General features: G+C 36.6%; 1 protein-coding gene, 1 long non-coding RNA gene and 1 pseudogene across 3 annotated transcripts in view; 1 reads left to right on the top strand and 2 right to left on the bottom strand.

Annotated features, from left to right (window-relative positions):
* Window positions 1–3,796, bottom strand: part of LOC309802322 (ankyrin repeat domain-containing protein 26-like) — a 60,542-nt pseudogene extending 56,746 nt beyond the window's left edge. Inside the window, exon 1 of the transcript XR_014296163.1 lies at window positions 3,761–3,796. The product of XR_014296163.1 is annotated as an ankyrin repeat domain-containing protein 26-like (transcript). The remainder of the gene's footprint in view (window positions 1–3,760) is intronic.
* A 176-nt stretch (window positions 3,797–3,972) lies between these two features.
* Window positions 3,973–10,603, bottom strand: LOC309802323. Its single transcript, XR_014293764.1, has 3 exons — window positions 9,913–10,603; window positions 6,760–6,853; window positions 3,973–4,670 (listed from the first exon to the last, which is right to left on the bottom strand). It is a non-coding gene; the product is annotated as an uncharacterized lncRNA (long non-coding RNA).
* A 3,328-nt stretch (window positions 10,604–13,931) lies between these two features.
* Window positions 13,932–19,842, top strand: LOC309802507 (ATP-dependent zinc metalloprotease YME1L1-like). Its single transcript, XM_082618108.1, has 6 exons — window positions 13,932–13,949; window positions 14,809–14,964; window positions 16,203–17,189; window positions 17,281–17,354; window positions 17,996–18,082; window positions 19,564–19,842. Exons 3-6 carry the CDS (start codon window positions 17,123–17,125, stop codon window positions 19,705–19,707), a joined length of 372 nt encoding a protein of 123 aa, XP_082474234.1. The 5' UTR covers window positions 13,932–13,949; window positions 14,809–14,964; window positions 16,203–17,122; the 3' UTR covers window positions 19,708–19,842.
* The last annotated feature ends 937 nt before the right edge of the window (window positions 19,843–20,779 follow it).

Raw genomic sequence — 20,779 nt, forward strand, 5'->3', positions numbered from 1 at the left:
ATATGAACAGACCAATCACAAGTAATGAAATTGAAGCTGTGATGAAAAATCTTCCAACAAACAAAAATCCAGGAGCAGATGGTTTCACAGGTGAATTTTATCAAACATTTAGAGGAGAGCTAACACCCATCCTTCTCAAACTCTTCCAAAAAATTGCAGAGGAAGGAGCACTCCCAAACTCATTTTATGAGGCCACCATCATCCTGATACCAAAACCAGACAAAGATATGACAAAAAAAGCAAATTACAGACCAATATCACTGATGAATATAGATGCAAAAATCCTCAGCAAAATACTAGCAAACAGAATCCAACAATGCATTAAAAGGATCATACACCATGATCAACTGGGATTTATCCCAGGGATGCAAGGATTCTTCAATATACACAAATCAATCAATGTGATACACCATATTAACAAATTGAAGAATAAAAACCATATGATCATCTCAATAGATGCAGAAAAAGCTTTCAACAAAATTCAACACCAATTTATGATAAAAACTCTCCAGAAAGTGGGCATAGAGGGAACCTACCTCAACATAATAAAGGTCATATATTACAAACCCACAGCAAACATCATTCTCAATGGTGAAAAACTGAAAGCATTTCCTCTAAGATCAGGAACAAGACAAGGATGTCCACTCTCACCACTATTATTCAACATAGTTTTGGAAGTCCTAGCCTCAGCAATCAGGGAAGAAAAAGAAATAAAAGGAATATAAATTGCAAAAGAAGTAGTAAAACTGTCACTGTTTGCAGATGACCTGATACTATACATAGAGAATCCTAAAGATGCCACCAGAAAACTACTAGAGCTAATCAAAGAATTTGGTAAAGTTGCGGGATACAAAATTAATGCACCGAAATCTCTTGCATTCCTATACACTAATGATGAAAAATATGAAAGAGAAATTAAGGAAACACTCTCATTTACCATTGCAACAAAAAGAATAAAATACCTAGGAATAAACCTACCTAGGGAGACAAAAGATCTGTATGCAGAAAAGTATAAGACACTGATGAAAGAAATTAAAGATGATACCAACAGATGGAGAGATAAACCATGTTCTTGGATTGGAAGAATCAATATTGTGAAAATGACTATACTACACAAAGCAATGTACAGATTCAATGCAATCCCTATCAAATTACCAATGGCATTTTTTACAGAACTAGAACAAAAAATGTTACAATTTGTATGGAGACAAAAAAGACCCCGAATACCCAAAGCAGTCTTGAGGGAAAAAAACGCAGCTGGAGGAATCAGACTCCCTGACGTCAGGCTATATTACAAAGCTACAGTAATCAAGACAATATGGTACTGGCAGAAAAACAGAAACATAGATCAATGGAACAAGATAGAAAGCCCAGAGGGAAACCCATGCACCTATGGTCAACTAATCTATGACAAAGGAGGCAAGGATATACAATGGAGAAAAGACAGTCTCTTCAATAAGTGGTGCTGGGAAAACTGGACAGATACATGGAAAGAATGATATCAGAACACTCCCTAACACCATACACAAAAATAAACTCAAAATGGATTAGAGACCTAAATGTAAGACTGAACACTATAAATCTCTTAGAGGAAAACATAGGAAGAACACTCTTTGACATTAATCACAGCAAGATCTTTTTTGATCCACCTCCTAGAGTAATGGAAATAAAAACAAAAATAAACAAATGGGACCTAGTGAAACTTCAAAGCTTTTGCACAGGAAAGGAAACCATAAACAAGATAAAAAGACAACCCTCAGAATGGGAGAAAATATTTGCAAACAAATCAATGGACAAAGGATTAATCTCCAAAACATATAAACAGCTCATGCAGCTCAATATTAAAAAAACAAACAACCCAATCCAAAAATGGGCAGAAGACCTAGATAGACAGTTCTCCAAAGAAGACATACAGATGGCCAAGAAGCACATGAAAAGCTGTTCAACATCAGTAATTATTAGAGAAATACAAATCAAAACTAGAATGAGGTATCACCTCACACCAGTTAGAATGGGCTTCATCAGAAAATGTACAAACAACAAAGGCTGGAGAGGGTATGGAGAAAAGAGAACCCTCTTGCACTGTTGGTGGGAATGTAACTGATACAGCCACTATGGAGAACAGTATGGAGGTTCCTTAAAAAACTAAAAATAGAATTACCATATGATCCAGCAATCCCACTACTGGGCATATACCCAGAGAAAACCATAATTCAAAAAGACACATGCACCCCAATGTTCATTGCAGCACTATTTAACGTAGGCAGGTCATGGAAGCAACCTAAATGCCCATCGACAGACGAATGGATAAAGAAGATGGGGTACATATATACAATGGAATATTACTCAACCATAAAAAGGAATGAAATTGGGTCATTTGTTCAGACGTGGATGGATCTAGAGACTGTCATACAGAGTGTAGTCAGTCAGAAGAGAAAAACAAATATCGTATATTAACGCATATATGTGGAACGTAGAAAAGTGGTACAGGTGAACTGGTTTGCAGGGCAGAAATGGAGGCACAGTTGTAGAGAACAAACGTATGGACACCAAGGGGTTAAAACCGCAGGGGGTTGGGGACGGTGGTAGGATGAATTGGGCAATTGGGAATGACATGTATACACTGATGTGTATAAAATTGATGACTAATAAAAACCTGCTGTATATATTAAAAAAAAAGACAAATAAAAGAAAAAAGCAAGAAATGTAAAAGTGAAAGTTTAAAGCCTGTTTCATCACAAGGGTCCCTTTATCATTTCACATCCATGACCTCTGTAAATGGTTTAAAACAGTGGTTCTCAAGTGTCACCTGAGCATCCCTGGAGTCCCAAGACTCAACCGTTCAAGGGGTCCAAGAGGTCAAAACTATTTCACAATAACAGTAAACGTTATTTCCATTCTCATTCTGTTTTAAGTGTACAGAGGCGATTTCCAGAGACAAGATATGTGATAACATCATACTTCTAATGGCTAATAGAATGTATGACTGTGTGTGCTTGTATTTTAAATTTTTCAGTTTTATTTTCCAATACAGTAAACATCAGTAGATACAACCTACTTAAACAAAAGTTCCTTGGAATTCTCAATAATTTTTAAAAGTATAAAAGGATCCTATATCTGCATCATAAAAAATAACAAACAAATAAATAAAAGGATCTTAAAGCCCAAAACGTTCAGAATTACTGTTTTACAAGATTGTGTCTATCAAATCATCATTAAGGTATGATTACTTTCCCCCACTTTTAATAATCAAAGACCACACACACACACACACACACACACACAGAGTCTGCTAATCAAAACATCTGGTTGGCTTAAGCTCATCCGTGTAACACCACTAAAATGAAATAATTAAAGTTGAAATACAATTGACATGTTAGCAAGTGAAGCTTTACTCTAGGTTAAGGTCTGAATTCAAATAAGCATTTTATAAAACTGGAAAAATCTTAGAATCTAATAATTTACCTCTGAGAATCCCTAAGAAGTACAGAGATTCCAAACTGAGAACTTTAGGGTATTGAAGCGTACATAGAAACATCTGAGTTAAAGCTTACATTTTAAAAATATCTTTTTCTTATGCTTGTAAATATCTTTTTTTCAAAACGTGGATACCAACAATAACATGTGCCTTATTTATGTCAAATCCTTCAATTAACTTGCAAAAACAAAAGAAAAAAGAATTAGGAATATGAAGGCTGTGAGCGTTTCAAATATTTTAGTGTACCTCTTTCCAGAGTGAAATTTGCACTGCAAAATTTACCTGATCTGGATGTTTGTAAATCCTTCATTCCTACTGTTTTACTAGGAACAGAATCTTTCACCCCAACTGCAGGCTGAATGGGTTTTGAAACAAGTTGATTAATAAATAATGTACATTTGATACAATCTGTAGTTAATAATTCAAGACAAAAATATAAGTTTTTACCTTCAAGTGAGGATATTTTCCAGGAGAATCTAAAAGGCAAAAGGGACATAGAATCAATTACACGTAACTATGAAAGCCAACTATATATTCATGCAGTTAGTACTGAGCAGAATCCTCATGCTTGGCCTTGGCAGTGAATACTTTAGGTTTTGGTGTTTTGTTTCTTGGGGGAAGTTAGGACTGCAACAAGACAGACATATGAATCCACTATAGATACTGAAGAAAAAATAGGAGTACAGGTTTAACAAAACATGCAGTTAAGACTTCAAAAGTAAGATTATGTTCCAAAAGCCTTTATAAAATAGAAAAATGCACATGTACCAATGTGAACATGCTGATTGATGAGGAGAAAAGTGATCTTTAATCAGAGCAACAAATCATGACCCCGAGAAGGTAAATGTGAAAGCTGATGGTAAAATGCAACAGCATATCTTGAATGCAATACAGCAGCATCATTTACACCATTATACTACAAGTATTTATCATGTTCTTCAATTTGTCCTGTAATTTAGGAAGTGCACAGTTGGGATGACAGTTCAGTTGAATGTATAATTCATTTCTCATCAGAGAAAGGGTTATGAACTGATCAGCTTGGATATACACTTGTAGAATAATAGTTCATAAAAATATTCATGTTTTTCCATACCCATGTGGGCTACTGGTATGCCTACATTTCTTGGATCCTCTAGTTTAGTCATCTTAAAGTTTCTCGATCCACTCATGCAAGAAGGTATATAAGGCACATCTAAGAAATAACGTATTATAAGTTTTCAATATCGAAGTACAGTTATCAAAAAGGAAAAAGTAAATTTTACTGCCATAGAATTATTAGATATTAAAAATCTTTCATATTTCAAAATCAGTGTAGTATTTACTGAAAATAACAATTTTAGCATTTAGGGAATGAACCCTATTAATTTCTTTTGTTTCCAAAATTAGTTTGGTTCAGTATATCATGCTAATGTTTAAAAGGATTTTTGTGAAACAATTATCATCAAAAAATTAGCTATCTTAGGGACTCCCCTGGTGGTCCAGTTGTGAAGACCCCATGCTTCTACTGCAGGGGGCACGGGTTCAATCCCTGGTCGGGGAAATTAAGATCCCACATGCCAAGCCAAGCAGCCAAAAAAAAAAAAAAAAAAAAAAGCTATCTTAAAAAAAAAAACAAAAACAGCCAATGCTTCCATATTCAAATTAATCTCATTTGAATAACACATACCAACACAACATATATCTTTGATGCCTGATAGTTACAAGGAGGAGCTGGGGTTTACCTCAATTCTAGCACCCACTCCTGCTTCCAGTACTCTCTGGAGCAGCAATGACCTAACCTTGTTTCAGTGTAAATACACTAAAGTCATCTAACGAGAGTTCTCTCACGTTTCCTCATCACCTCCACAATCACCTCCCTAACACCCTTCTTTCCCCCCTCTTTCCTTTCACTATATTCTTTCCTCTTCAAAGGTAGTCTCTGGATCTGTGGTCTTAATTCTCCCCTTTTGACATTCTTTTTATGGATCATCCCCACCACTTCTTTTTTCCTCTTTGCTTAGCAGTGGCACCTTACATCTATAAGTTCTACTTCAACGCTTTGCTACCCTCTTAAATATGGAATATTTAAATATGGAATATGGAAGCATTGGTATAAAAAATGATATAAACACACTCAGAAAGAAAAAATAATAATGCTCTTCCTTGATCCTGTTCTGTCTTGAACTATCCAGTGGCTCCTCTTCCAGATTTCTCTCAATGCAAGCCTACACCCTTGCTACTCTGAGAGCTTGTCAGAAATGCACAATCCCAGACCTGCTGCTCAGCATGTGCACTTTCCACAAGGTCCCCAGGGGACTAATTAAAATTTGAGAAACTCTGATCTATCAGTCTGCTTCTACATTCCCACAGTAAGAGTGGGAAAGCTTTGCTGTTCGTCTCTGACAAGTTTCGGTGTTGGAAGCTCACTTCAAATTTGTCTCACGTTTCAAATACTCTTCTCTTCCCTTTTCTAAAGACCTATTTTACTTTGCCCCCGTCCTCCACAGACCCCTGCTTCCTTTTCCTTCATTTACTCCCTGTAACCTCTGCCTCTCTCATTCTTTAGTCCTTCTTTCCTCTTCCTCATTTCCCGACTTTCCCTAGGGTGTAGAGTACCTTGAAACAGAACTAATAATTTAGCTCCTTAAAGGGGACTCTCAATTTAATCTGTGGCTGACACCAGATAAGATACACAGCTTCCCTCCTTTTCTCGTCTTTTTCCTCACTATGCATTTGACAGGTGATTTTCTTTTTTTTTTTGCATCAACAGTGTTACGTTTTTTAATAGTTTTCAGAAATATAAGCTGCATAGCTTTTTAGAATAAAAAATGATATAACTTCAGGTACATGCTTTAGGACACTTGGTTAAACAACAAGCAAACTGTGTCTTTGAGGACCACCTCAAAAGGGTGGCACACTTCACAGTGTAACTTGGTAACAGACATGGAGATAGATGATTATATCATGGCATGTTGTCTGCAAAAGAACATCTGGACACTCAGAGCTTAAATAGAACACACCACACAGTTAAGTATTCAAGCACTGCTTTTTGGCCAAATAAAAACTGCCTAAAAACTGCTGATGGATTTTTGACAAGAAAAAAAGACGTAGCTGCTTAGTTCTTCTGATACAGCACTTCTTTTCCAGAATGAGACAGGCTCAGTTCAACTTGAAATCAGTGTGAGGAATGATACTTCCTCTTAACCGACAGGTGATTTTCTTTGGCTATTAGAATATATCAGAATTCCCATTTTAAATCAACATGCTGTCAAATGACTTTTTCATAAAAATATAGTTCTTACCTTCTACTTGTCCATTTAATATATTTTTTCCTCTTTGACCTGCAGCTCCAGATAAATGATCAACATACTTCTCTGGAAGTCTCTCAGAGATACTCTGTTAAAATTGATATTAATAATGAGTTGCATAAAGCTTTCCTAATCCCCTTCTAATAGCTGAAAATACCCTACTTTTTAAAAATTTCCTACTTTACAAGCAATTAGATTTAAAAATAAGAGAAGCATGCATTGAAAACCCAAACATTGAAATAGAAAACTTCATATACACTCTCTAGATCAAGTCTACCTTTTATCCTCATTTGGCTACTGACTCTGTAAACTGAGCATGGAAAGCCAGAGGAATTATTTTCACAGACGAAAAATGTGCCTGACCTACAGGCACATTTCAGCAAACAATTACCTTCAAAACACCTAACTCTACTTTGCATTCCTTGGCAAAAGAAGAGAGTATTTTTAAAAAATATGTGTTTAAATAAATTCTTTAATAAGTACACTTGCTATAAATTTAAAATATTTCTAAAGACAGAAATTTTTTAGTATTAAAATAATATACTTGGCATGAAAAGAAACCATGAAGTATGTCATGTTGAGCATAAACAGAACACTGTAGAAGCTGCTTCATTTAGGTAAACAAGGGCTTATAAGAATCTGTTATTTGATAAAATTTTTATTGATAGGAAAAAGAGTTGAATAAAATAGCGAAGTAGTAAGAAAAACTTTTATGTTTAAATAATAGCAGAAAATTTAAATATAGTTATGCAACTCTTCAAAAAAGTACAGCAAGCTTTAATAAGGGAAGAATAAGAACATTTATTTATTAATAATCTAAATGTGCCAAGCTTTTCTTATGCACATTTTATTTTCTACATACAACAACAATGATAAAAGTGATTGTAAGGACAGTTACCCCACTTCCTGTTTCCTGGTCCTTCCAAGATGCGAGAGTGTAATGACGAACAGATGGGATCCGCTGCTCTCTCTGTCCAGAACGTCCCTCCCCTGGACCCTCACATGACTGGCTCCTTCCCATCCTCCCCTTGGTAGCTTTTCTCACATGCAGATCTTTTCTGACTACCTAAATTCCACTCCCACCCCCATCCCCATCCTAACTACAAACACTCTCAATGTTGTCTGACGTAACATTCTCCATGTTCTTTGCCTCTCACTGTTGTGGCCTCTCCCGTTGAGGAGCACAGGCTCTGGACGCGCAGGCTTAGCGGCCATGGCTCACGGGTGCAGCCGCTCCGCGGTACGTGGGATCTTCCCGGACCGGGGCACGAACCTGTGTCCCCTGCATCGGCAGGTGGGCTCTCAACCACTGCGCCACCAGGGAAGCCCTCTCAATTTTCTTTACATGAAGGACTTAACAGTGACTTATAAAGGATTCCTGTTTGGTTCCCACCACTACAGCCTAACCCCTCAATTGGTACAGTCAGTGTCTAACTGCCCAGTACATAGTTGGTATTCAATAACAGGAATTTATTTAAGATCAAAACATTTAAAATGTCGAGAGGACCTCAAGTACCAAAGCACTTGATACCTATAGGAGATCTCCGATAACAGTCTATAGAAACTTAACATACCCCAAGCTAGAAATCCACATGCCCGTTCTAATTTTCCTATTCTTAACACTACTGTCATTTTATTGTCCTTCAGGTTTTAAAAAAGTGCCCCAGCATTTAGTGAGTCACTAATTGCCACTGTGATCATTGTTTATTAGTTTCTGCTTTATAACAAAAGTGCATCAGTCATACATATACATCTGTTCCCACATCCCTTCCCTCATGCATCTCCCTCCCTCCCACTCTCCCCATCCCACCCCTCCAGGCGGTCACAAAGCACCGAGCTGATCTCCCTGTGCTCTGCGGCTGCTTCCCACTATCTATCTACCTTACGTTTGGTAGTGTATATATGTCCATGCACTGTGATCATTTTTGTCTTACATTTCTATAGCACCCTTTACAGTTTACAAGGTGTGTTCACAGCTCTTACCACATCTGTTCCCTACACATACCTGAGAAGTGGGTACCAGTACCATTTTTACGAAGGAGGTCATTGACGCTCAACCAGGGTAGACAAGTCTTTCCGAGATCCCACAGCTAGTGACAGAACCAGGATGCTACCATGTCTTTTGACTTTAAACACAGTGCTGTATCACTGCAGCAGCTGCCTATATCTAACAGATCAGGCCCTTCTTATCTCTTTCCATAGCTGTCACCTTACAACAGGTCATCATTACTTTATATTTACGTTACTTCAAGTATGGCTGCCATTAAGGTACTCAACACACACTAGTTATCCAAAATGGTGTGTACTTATTAAAACATCGCTAAACCTAACTGTTGTTATTATAACGCCACATACTTATTATTCCCCATTCTTTTGCTTCTCTTGAAACGTTCCTTGCAGATCTATTTGAAAATCCAAATGTAATAATACTTTCAAGTCTCAGGCACTATCTTTTTCAGGTCTAAGTGGTAAAAAACTACATTTTAACCTGTTTCTCTCTGAACCTCACTAGGAGTTTTACACATCCATATGTACCAAAGAAACATACATTTGCTTGGGAGACTGGGACTGACAGATACACCCTACTATATATAAAATAGATCAATAATAAGGACCTCCTGTATAGCACAGAGAACTCTACTGAAAACTCTGTAATGGCCTATATGGGGAAGGCATCGAAAAAAGAGTGGATATATGTATAACTGATTCACTTTGCTGTATATCTGAAACTAACACAACATTGTAAATCAACTAGACTCCAACAAAAATTTTTAAAAAAAAGAAAAGAAAAAAGAAACATACATTTGGCCATAGGCTGACCTGGAATAATGCTTCAGTTTTTAGATAAATTTAACTTCAGAACCCAAACTGATTCCTTATGGCTTCTAAGCCTTGGTTTTTGCTCTGTGCTACACTGGTTTCATTAGGTGAATCTTGCAAATTAACAAAAGTGCACTATGTGGTAGTTATTATACTTAGCACACAATTATTTAATTAATTACAGGTTAAAAATGTAAGGAAAAACTTTTGATGGGCAAATGCAAAAGTGAGGAAGTAAAGTCAAAGCACCCCCCCTTTTATGTTTTAACATCACTCACTGCTTATATTTTAAAATAAAAAAATAATAATAATAATAGTAGACAGTACCTCAGAATCCCAAGGTGATTCTATACCTTCCTCTTCTCCTAATCCTAATGCTGACATCATATCTGTAAAATGCAGCCACAGATACATTAATGAGAACATTTACTACTATGAATTTTAAATACATATATGTCTATCTCCATCCACAAATATTTAAATAAAATAAAGTAGCAGAAAAGAATTTCAGAGGGGTGAGGCATTTTCAGGAAGAAAAAGTTGGTAGTAGTTGGGATACTTCTGAAGAAACGGAGCAAAAGAAACATACTTAAAAAGAAATGGAAAAAAAAAAGGGCTTCACTGGTGGCGCAGTGGTTGAGGGTCCGCCTGCCGATGCAGGGGATACGGATTCGTGCCCTGGTACGGGAAGATCCCACATGCCGCTGAGCGGCTGGACCCGTGAGCCATGGCCGCTGGGCCTGCGCGTCCGGAGCCTGTGCTCCGCAACGGGACAGGCAACAGCAGTGAGAGGCCCACGTACCGCAAAAAAAAAAAAAAAAAAAGAAAGAAATGGATAGTATATTTGGATCTACACACTTTAGATGTTTTTAGACTAGCCTTTAAGCATAGAAAAAATTCATAAATATTCACTAAATTACCACTCCTATTATTTTTCTGAGCTCCATCAAAAGAAGTCAAATTGGGCTTCCCTGGTGGCGCAGTGGTTGAGAGTCTACCTGCCGATGCCGGGGACACGGGTTCGTGCCCTGGTCCGGGAAGATCCCACATGCCGCGGAGCGGCTGGGCCCGTGAGCCATGGCCGCTGAGCCTGCGCATCCGGAGCCTATGCTCCGCAACGGCAGAGGCCATAACAGTGAGAGGCTTGCGTACCGCAAAAAAAAAAAAAAAGAAGTCAAATTCTTATGATCTGTTTGCTCCTGTGGAGCACGTTCAATATCAGTATCGTTTCCTTTTTCCTCAATTTCTGGATTTGTTGCTCCTTCCTATAAAAACAAAACAAAACAAACACCTCATTCCAGAAAACATCATATTCACTCATTTGGTCATTCAATCAATCAGTAAGACCACAAACATTTACTGGATCTGGCAAATCATAGGCACTATCCTGGGAGAAAAGTTGGAAATATAAATAGAAGACCGATTCTGCTCTGTATTCCAGGAGAAGTAGAGCTACATGAAAACAAGTAAGAACAGCAAAGTATCATTCAAAAGCTCTACAACTGATGTGAACAGAGTACAGGAAGGGCACACAGGAAAGAGGAGTCAGCTGTATCTGGGTAGCTCAGGAAATGCTGCAAAGACAGGTCTGTGTCTTAAAAGACACACACAGTGTAGAGCGGGGAAGTGAAGGGGATTCTAGAAAAGGCAGCCTGAGCAAAAGGACGAGGCGTGAAACAACATAACAAGTCACGTGGAAAACTAGAACACAGTTACCGGGAATGGTATGGAGAGACACAACTGGAGGATCAGAGCCAAACCAAAAAAAGCAAGTGTCCTCCTAGAACATGAACTTTCTCCTTCATGTGATGGGGATCCACTACATAAGTAGAGGTGTTACATCTTCACAAATATATTTTAGAAAGGTCACTCTGGCAGCAACGTAAAGATGAACATCAGGGGAGCAAAACTAGAAAAGAGCATTTCAAAATTATAAGTGAGAAAGTAATAGGAAATGAAAAATGGTAAGCAGGTAGAAAATACTGAACTTGATGAGCAACAGGATGTGGTGATTTCAGGGAGGGATGGAGTCCAGGATTTTTCCTGCTTTGGTATTTCAGTGATGTTATCTACTAGGATGGGGAAGACAGATGACAGAGTAGCTTACAGAGTCAGGAAAGAGGAAAGCATCAGGGACAATGTCTTCAGTTTGGGGCATAACAAATTTGAGGCACCCAGGGGACTTAGAGGAAAGATTTGGATAAATGCATTTGGATTAGTAATAGATAAACTTATTCGGGAAAAGCATATGATGTTAAGATAAATATCTGTAAAATATACTAACCTGGTATAATTAAATGATGCAAACCTATGCAGAATTCTGAACTTTTGAAAATATAAACAAGACTGGGGAAGAAAACTATGAGATTCAATTTTTCGATTATATATTGCAACATTTGTTTAAGGATATAAAATATACTCTTTCACGAATATGTGCAAATATTCATTTCCTGGATATTATAGCAATAAGCATTTTTAAGTTTAATGAAAAGATTTAATTGTAAAACACCAACTCAAGAGACTACAAGAACACTCCTTTTCAAAAATTAATCTGAAAAGACAAGTTTGAAATTGTAGAAGAGAATGTTTATGTGATTATGGAATGATAAGGCATTTTTAAGTACTACTATGATGTACAAAAGAAATATAAAACCCTATTTTGAGTGTTGCTGTAGATCAAAAAATTGTTTCTTAAAGTCATATAAGACATTCTGGAAGTCTAGGAGCAAATAATTTGAATTGGTAAACTTGAAAATGTTTTTCAAAAATTAGTCGGGGACTCAAGCTTTTTGTGTCAGGTCATCTCTTCCTAACTAGAAAAATTATTATGAAGGTATGTAACCACGGATGACTTGGTGATTTATTATTAACACTTTTATTGAAGTGCACTGGCATTTTAAGAAAACAATTAGAGATGCCTTATCATTTTGGGCATTAAAAAGATCAATCCCTTTTCTTTGCTGTTAGTAAGATTAACGATAAACAGTTTTGCATAGAACATTTCTACATGTGTGCTGTTTTAATTTTCAATGAATAGGTCCTTTTTTTTTTTTATAATAGTTTTAAGCCCAACGAAGGAGTTATCATCATAGGAGCCACAAACTTCCCAGAGGCATTAGATAAGTAAGTATTAAAATTTTTGTGATATATTCTAGAATAGTGATGAACTTTAAAAATATTGTGCTAAGTGAAGGAAACCCATCACAAAACATCACATATTATATGATTGCTTTTATATGAAATGTCTAGAATAAGCAGATCCATAGCAACAGAAAGGAATTTAGTGGTTGCCAGAGGTTAGGGAAAATGGGGAATAACTGCCAGTAGATTTGGGGTTTCTTTCAGCTGGAGAAGAGAGGGAGGGGGTAAAGATTCTCTAAAATTAGATTGTGGTGATGGTTGGGCAACTCTGAATATATTAAAAACCACTGGGTTACACTACCAAACGTAAAATAGATAGCTAGTGGGAAGCAGCGGCACAGCACAGGGAGATCAGCTCGGTGCTTTGTGACCACCTAGAGGGGTGGGATAGGGAGGGTGGCAGGGAGGGAGATGCAAGAGGGAGGGGATATGGGGACATATGTATATGTATATCTGATTCACTTTGTTATACAGCAGAAAATAACACAACATGGTAAAGCAAATTATACTCCAATAATGATGTTAAAAAAAACAACACTGGGTTTTCGACTTCAAATTCTATGATATGAAAATTGCATCTCAGTAAAGCTGCTAAAAGAATCTTCTCACAACTTAAACATCACAAAGCTTTTGGGTTGGGGGGTAGAGAGGATTTTTAGAATAAAATTTACTATAGTTTAAAAGTTTTATTGGTTTTATTACATAGAAGTTATTCATACTTTCATTTGATCTAATAGTTGGTTCTTGCCTAAGACTCTAGTTTAACATTTTGTACTTAATAGCAGTAAGATGGATGTGTAGCTCTCATAAGAGGTTGCTGTAGAATTATTTGTTCCTTGACTGGCCGACTTGCATGTCTTTGTCTCTGAAGGGCTGTATGCTATCTAGATGCACACATTTATCTATATGAACCTTTGTTCTGCCTTCTGGTTATTGAAACTGTTCTTTGAGCCACGTTTTATAAGGAACTAATCTGAATATTTATGTTCAAAATAAATATTGGTTGCCACTGTCTTTCCATCTTCTCTTTAGGATGTCTGTCCTGTTTAACTTGACCTTCAGCACAGTCAGCTTATTAATTTATATTTTCTTTTTGTATTCTCCCTTTAGCGCCTTAATACGTCCTGGTCGTTTTGACATGCAGGTTACAGTTCCCAGGCCAGATGTAAAAGGTCGAACAGAAATCTTGAAGTGGTATCTCAATAAGATAAAGTTTGATCAGTGTAAGTCTTAATTCGACGATACAGACATTATCTCCATAAAATGGTAATATATCAATCCACCCTGTTTGTGGTCCTTACTCAGGATGTCTTAAAAGACAAATTCCTTTAAATGTCTAGTTTTCTCTCCTCTTGTTTGTCCATAAAGTCCATTTCTCAATGAACGTGTGTCCAGAGATTCTGTCATTTTGAATCCCGATTCTAAAGAAAGTTTTCTTTTGAGTACTTAGATAATACTTGATGAAATCTATGTATAAATGTTTCTTTAGATGAATGTAAAATATAAAATCATATAAAAAGCACCTGTATATTATGAGCATAGTACCTCATGATATAGTCACTTTGGGGCCAAAAGAGGGGAAGCAGACTATAAAACAAAACACATGGAAATATTATGGAACTACCTGAGTAATAAAAGCAGCTATTAAAGCTGCAGTATTTTCAAAGATATCTGAATCAATTCTTAAAACCAAGTATGTTTCTGATAATAAGGGGGGCTTTTATGTCCAAAGTTATTTCAAGATGAAATTCTGAAAACAAAATGTCTATGAATGTGCTTTTTCAGTTTGTGGTTAGGCCATAATTAAAGGTTTGTAAATCGTTATCTGGCAACTCTACCTTTCTCTGTTTATCACAAAGTTATTTAAATATAAGAACTTTTGTGATTTGTCCCAATGACAATTTTAATGGTGTGTTTACTAGCAGTTTTGGCTTTTTCCCCTTAGAATTTAGTGAAGTAAGCTTTTGTAAAATTACAGTTCATGATGGCTATCTCCTTTTTTCATTTGCAATGTGAGTTCTTTATGAAGAGCTTTTTATTAGCTCTTCTGAAATTTTAATATTGTGTCCTGTCTGCATATAGCTGTTGATCCAGAAATCATAGCTCGAGGTACTGTTGGCTTTTCTGGAGCAGAGTTGGAGAATCTTGTGAACCAAGCTGCTTTAAAGGCAGCTGTTGATGGAAAAGAAGTGGTAACCATGAAGGAACTAGAGTTTTCCAAAGATAAAATCCTAATGGGTATGTTTTCTTTCTTTTTTTCCCCTATCTTATACTGTTCATTATGCTAGAGAAAAAAATCTTTTTTTTTAAATTGCCACTTGGTAATTTTTGGTTTAGTGGTAATTCACTCTTTTTTAAAAAAATTTTATTTATTTATTATTGGCTGCATTGGGTCTTCGTTGCTGCATGCGGGCTTTCTCTAGTTGCGGCAAGCGGGGGCTACTCTTTTTTTTTTTTTTTTTTTTTTTTTTTTTTTTTTTGGGGGGTACGCAGGCCTCTCACTGCTGTGGCCTCTCCCGCCGCAGAGCACAGGCTCCGGACGCGCAGGCCCAGCGGCCACGGCTCACGGGCCCAGCCGCTCCGCGGCACGTGGGATCCTCCCGGACCGGGGCACGAACCCGCGCCCCCTGCATCGGCAGGCGGACTCCCAACCACTGCGCCACCAGGGAAGCCCGGGGGGCTACTCTTCATTGCGGTGCATGGGCTTCTCATTGTGGTGGTTTCTCTTCTTGTGGAACATGGGCTCTAGGTGCGTGGGCTTCAGTAGTTGTGGCTTATGGGCTCTAGAACTCAGGCTCAGTAGCTGTGGCACATGGGCTTAGTTGCTCCGCGGCATGTGGAGTGTTCTTGGACCAGAGCTCGAACCCGTGTCCCCTGCATTGGCAGGCGGATTCTTAACCACTGTGCCACAAGGGAAGTCTGAGAAAAAAACTCTTAATTTTGAGAGAAAGTTTATAAAAAAGAAAGGTATAGAATCATGCAAATATATACTCTAACAGAGCAACACAGTTTGGCCTGTTACAGAACAAATATATTATAACTTATGTTACACTCTTTGGGGGGCATGAGTGCCCATGTCTTTCCTCTTGTCTGATATTGCTGATAAAAGAATAGTTAATTTTACTGTTTTTCAGAATTTAATTTTTATTTTAAATCTTGAATTGCCTTCAAAACAGGTTAGTTATGATATTCCTGTTAAATTAGAAGTTTATTTTCTAGAAATAGAATACAGCTTTTCCTTTTGATATAAGGATTAAGATGATAGTTTTTACAGTTTGGTTTTCAGTTGACAAATTATGGTTTACATGGGTTGTAGAGTGGAATCTACTCATTTTTTAAACTTTCAAACTTTTAAAATATTTATTAATGATATTAAATCATATGACTCTAAGAATGACTTTGAGACAAAGGAGCTTCATTCATTTAAATATACCTTCTTAATGGAGTATTTTACTTAAGTAAATTTTTATTCTTAGGGCCTGAGCGTAGAAGTGTGGAAATTGATAACAAAAACAAAACAATCACAGCGTAGCATGAATCTGGTCACGCTATTATTGCATATTACACTAAAGATAAAATATAATTCTTAAATATATAGTTGCTCTTTTCCCCTCGAAAGAAATTATGTATCATAGTGACTGGTTCAATAGTTTTTCTAAGTTTTTTCTCATTGAGTACAAGTTTCATTTTCATATCTTTCTAATTATAGACGTTTATTCTTATTTATTTTTTAAATTTTATTTTTGGCTGCGTTGGGTCTTCTTTGCTGCACGCGGGCTTTCTCTAGTGGAAGCGAGAGGGGGCTGCTCTTCATTGCGGTGCGTGGGCTTCTCATTGCGGTGGCTTCTCTTGTTGCAGAGCACAGGCTCTAGGCGTGCGGGCCTCAGTAGTTGTGATACATGGGCTCAGTGGTTGTGGCTTGCAGGCTCTAGAGCACGGGCCCAGTAGTTGTGGCGCACAGGCTGAGTTGCTCCGCGGCATGTGGGATCTTCCCAGACCAGGGCTCGAACCGTGTCCCCTGCATTGGCAGGCAGATTCTTAACCACTGCACCACCAGGGACGTCCCTATAGACGTTTTAAACATTTTTGTGCAACGAGGGACAAACAGTTGTATTGCAGCATTAACTACTTACTATTTATAAACTGCACTTTTGCTTTCCTCATTTTATACATAGCTGGTTTGGTAATCAATCACCATGACCATCTCTATTAAATGCCGCTGAGCTTTCAGCATCATGGTATTAAGTAAGGTCATGAGAGACAAATGATAATTCAGCTTATTAATGTAAGTGTTTCAAAACTGTGTCTGTGTTTTCTTTGTTTTCCAATTGTCTAGGTGTACCTGTTGCCTGAAAATGATCGACGGAACGAAACTAGAGCTCAGCTTCTTGCTCAGATGGATGTCAGTATGGGAGGAAGAGTGGCAGAGGAACTTATATTTGGAGCTGATCATATTACAACAGGTTGGCTGTAAAGAATAGCTTTGGTTCAAATTGTGTTTGTTGGTTTAAAGATTTTTTTAACTTGAGTTTTATGTATATTTCAAAATTTTAGGTGCTTCCAGTGATTTTGATAATGCAACCCAAATAGCAAAGCAGATCGTCACCAAATTTGGAATGAGTGAAAAGGTAATGGCTAATTTTAATCCTTCCTCATGTATCAAATGTTGATGTGCCAAGTGTCTCTTTGTGAGAGAGGATTCTCATTATAAATTGATAGATTTTCCCGTCTCATTCCAAATGGATTTAACAAAGCTGACTCTAAACTAAATGTCATTTTCTGAGAAATGTAACATACTCTTTCCATTCCAGCTGCTCAAACAGTAAGAGTTATTATTTCATGAATTAACCAAATAATATAAATTCTTTAGCTTTTTTTACTCATATGACATCGAAGACCTTCTTGTTGAGCTTGCTTACTTTGCCCTTTCCACATACTTCACGTTCCTACATTATCACTGTGGCTCCATAAAGCAATTCCAGTACTCTGTGAATTGTGGATTTCTGGACTAGAATAGCTGCTAAGGTTTTCTAAGAAGGTACTCAGAACGATACTTAGGATTTAAAATTTTCCCTCTTGCTCACACTTTTTAGTATTCTACTTTCAGAAGAATAATGAAGTTTTTTTGCCCTCAAGGGCATTTTTATATTGTATTTTTTCTTTGCCCCCATGATATGTATTTTCTTATGTATAGGATAGTACTTCCTCTGTTACATACATTAGTGTTGGAGGTTTTTCTGTTGGATTTCTTTCTTTTCATTGATTTTAGCTTGGAGTTATGACCTACAGTGATACAGGGAAACTGAGTCCAGAAGCTCAATCTGCTATTGAACAGGAAACCAGAATCCTTCTGAGGGTAATGATCTTTTTTTAAATGTTTATTTATCTATTTAGTCAAAATGTGCCTAAATATTTGGGTGCTTGCAAAAAAACTAAAGTTCCTCTGTTTTATAAAGTTAATAGGTGCACCGTTGCTGCCGTGATTAACTATGTCATAGACTGGATCTTTGACATAGACTGGAACGCCTGATCATAGACTGGATCTTTATTTTATTCTGGCCATAGGCTAAGAACAATTTATATACATACATATATATATATATATATATATATATATATATTTATTTATATATATATACACATATATGTATATATATATTTTTTAAAATAAATTTATTTTATTTTTGGCTGCATTGGGTCTTTGTTGCTGCATGTGGGCTTTCTCTAGTTGCAGCGAGCAGGGGCTGCTTTTCATTGCGGTGGCTTCTCTTGTTGCTGAGCATGGGCTCTAGGGCACGGGCTTCAGTGGCTGTGGTGAGGGGCTTCAGTGGTTGTGGCGTGTGGGCTTAGTTGCTTCGCGGCATGTGGGATCTTCCCGGACCAGGGATTGAACCCGTGTCCCCTGCATTGGCAGGCGGATTCTTAACCACTGTGCCACTAGGGAAACCCAGAACAATTTACATTGTGATTTAAATATTCAGTTCTTCTTTAGCTGATATATTTCTAATATTTTATGTATTTTCTTTAATTTGATTATTTTACTTGGACATGGTTATGTTCAAAATGTCTAGTAATTGTATTGTGTTTATATGACCTGTGCTTCTTGGTTTTAGTAAATTCATTTTTACATTTTCCACCCAAGTTTATAAGGACAAAAATATAATTCGCTAGTAAAATATTGGCATAAACATTGTACAGGCAAATATGACACTGCCAAAAATGAACTGTTATTACTGCTGTTATTCATAAGCTGATAAACTTAATTCAGACTCACCTTTGGAAAGAGAGTTGAAGGATTTAAATGAAAAGTTCAAGGTGGGTTGCAAAAAAAAAAAATCAAATGTATGGAAGTCAGGGATCACCTCTAATGATATTGTATTACAGTATTGAGAGGTGAGTGTGTTACCAAGTAAAAGAATGGAAATTATATCTTTTCTGGCCATTCTAGATTGAGTAAATTGGTGAAATCTCAAGAGGCAAAAGGAGCAAACTCCCTTTCCTTTTAGCACGTATACTGAAAAGAGAAATAGATTTCTGTGTTCACAGACCTTATTTAGAAAGCAGATAAGTACAGTGTATACTTTTATTTCTTAAGTAGCTTTTTGTTTAAGTAGTCCTCAGTTATCTCTATGATAGACTTTGAGGTTAAAAATGTAACATTTGAAAGTATGAAAGAGTTATCTTTAGGGAACCAAGCTTTTAAATGCGTTTATCTTTCATAACTAGAAGTCAATAGATTTTATAGTTTTTTTAGGGTGCATAAAGGCTTTTTATCTCATTGAGGGTTTGTGCTTCTCCTAAGGTTTCTGCCTCTTACATATCTGCTTTGTATTTCAGGATTCGTATGAGCGAGCAAAACATATCTTGAAGACTCATGCAAAAGAGCACAAGAATCTAGCAGAAGCTTTATTGACCTATGAGCCTTTGGATGCCAAAGAGGTTCAGATTGTTCTTGAGGGGAAGAAATTGGATGTGAGATGATAGCTCTTGATGCATTGTTGGTTTTATTGCAAGACCATAAGTAGCACTGCAGTAGTCGTATTTTGCAACACTTTTCTCCCATTCTTGGTATCACTCAAGGGTGTGAAACACTTTGTCAGTCTTTTGTCACATTTATCTAATTTTGATTATTCTCATGATGGACACCTACTGCAAACAGCAATTTACCAAAGAAAATAAAGAACTATCAGGATTGAAAACAGCTTGTTTGAGAAATGTCAATCAGTTATTAAGTTGAAAATAAGTAATGATTTTATGGTTGGTTACAGTGCTAGATGTGAATAGAAATTGTGCCTTTAGCTCTTGGGAAGTATTTTTACTTAGGAAAATACAATTCTTGAAGGACTGTCTTTATTTCTAGATAGTACCACTTATCTTTGATAAAGAAATGATGCTATTTGGCTATTGGTAAATCATATTTCTACATACATCAGTGGAAACTTCATTAAGATGCACTTAATTATGATCTAGATTGACCATATATAAAGTGTTTTTTTAAAAATCTAAGAGTAGAGAATTGTGAACCTACAGATACAATCGGAATTTAAATGATTATTATAAGCTTTTTAAAATGCAGCTTGCATTTTCATGGTCTTTTTTATTTTAACATTACTATCACTCTGAAAATGAAGTTTATTTCAGAGCAGCAGCATTTTGTTAAATAAACAAGTAACACACCTCAAATTATGAATAACTATGTAATTATGCTTTGCGTTAAAACCAAAATAAAACCAAAAACCCAGTCCCATTCAGAGTGAACTTTTGAATTATGCTGTGTTAGAAATGGAAAGTTGTGTTTATTTTTCAGTCAGATTTTGTGAATATGAATGTGTTGTTACAGAATTTACAGATGACTTTACCTAACTCAGTAGAAAAATTATTTTAGAGCACATTGTAGTGGTTTTACAACCATACTATATTCTTGAAGTGATTTTATTAAAATTACCTACAGTTTTCTAGTACCTTTTAAGCTGTATATGGTCTTCGTTGAGGTTGGTAGAGGGAGCTTGCTACATGATATTCTTGCCCTTTATTTGGGTAATTTAAAATTTTG

This window comes from Mesoplodon mirus (assembly GCF_964341445.2).
Source record: "Mesoplodon mirus genome assembly, chromosome: 4".
Classification (NCBI taxonomy): domain Eukaryota; kingdom Metazoa; phylum Chordata; class Mammalia; order Artiodactyla; family Ziphiidae; genus Mesoplodon; species Mesoplodon mirus.

What these genes read in the sequence shown, in the direction of transcription:
- LOC309802507 (XM_082618108.1), top strand. Translation starts at nt 17,123, where the DNA reads ATGGATGTCAGTATGGGAGGAAGAGTGGCAGAGGAACTTATATTTGGA. An exon ending in AGCTGATCATATTACAACAG is followed by an intron (nt 17,190 to 17,280) that starts GTTGGCTGTAAA and finishes TCAAAATTTTAG; the next exon opens with GTGCTTCCAGTGATTTTGAT. An exon ending in AATTTGGAATGAGTGAAAAG is followed by an intron (nt 17,355 to 17,995) that starts GTAATGGCTAAT and finishes CATTGATTTTAG; the next exon opens with CTTGGAGTTATGACCTACAG.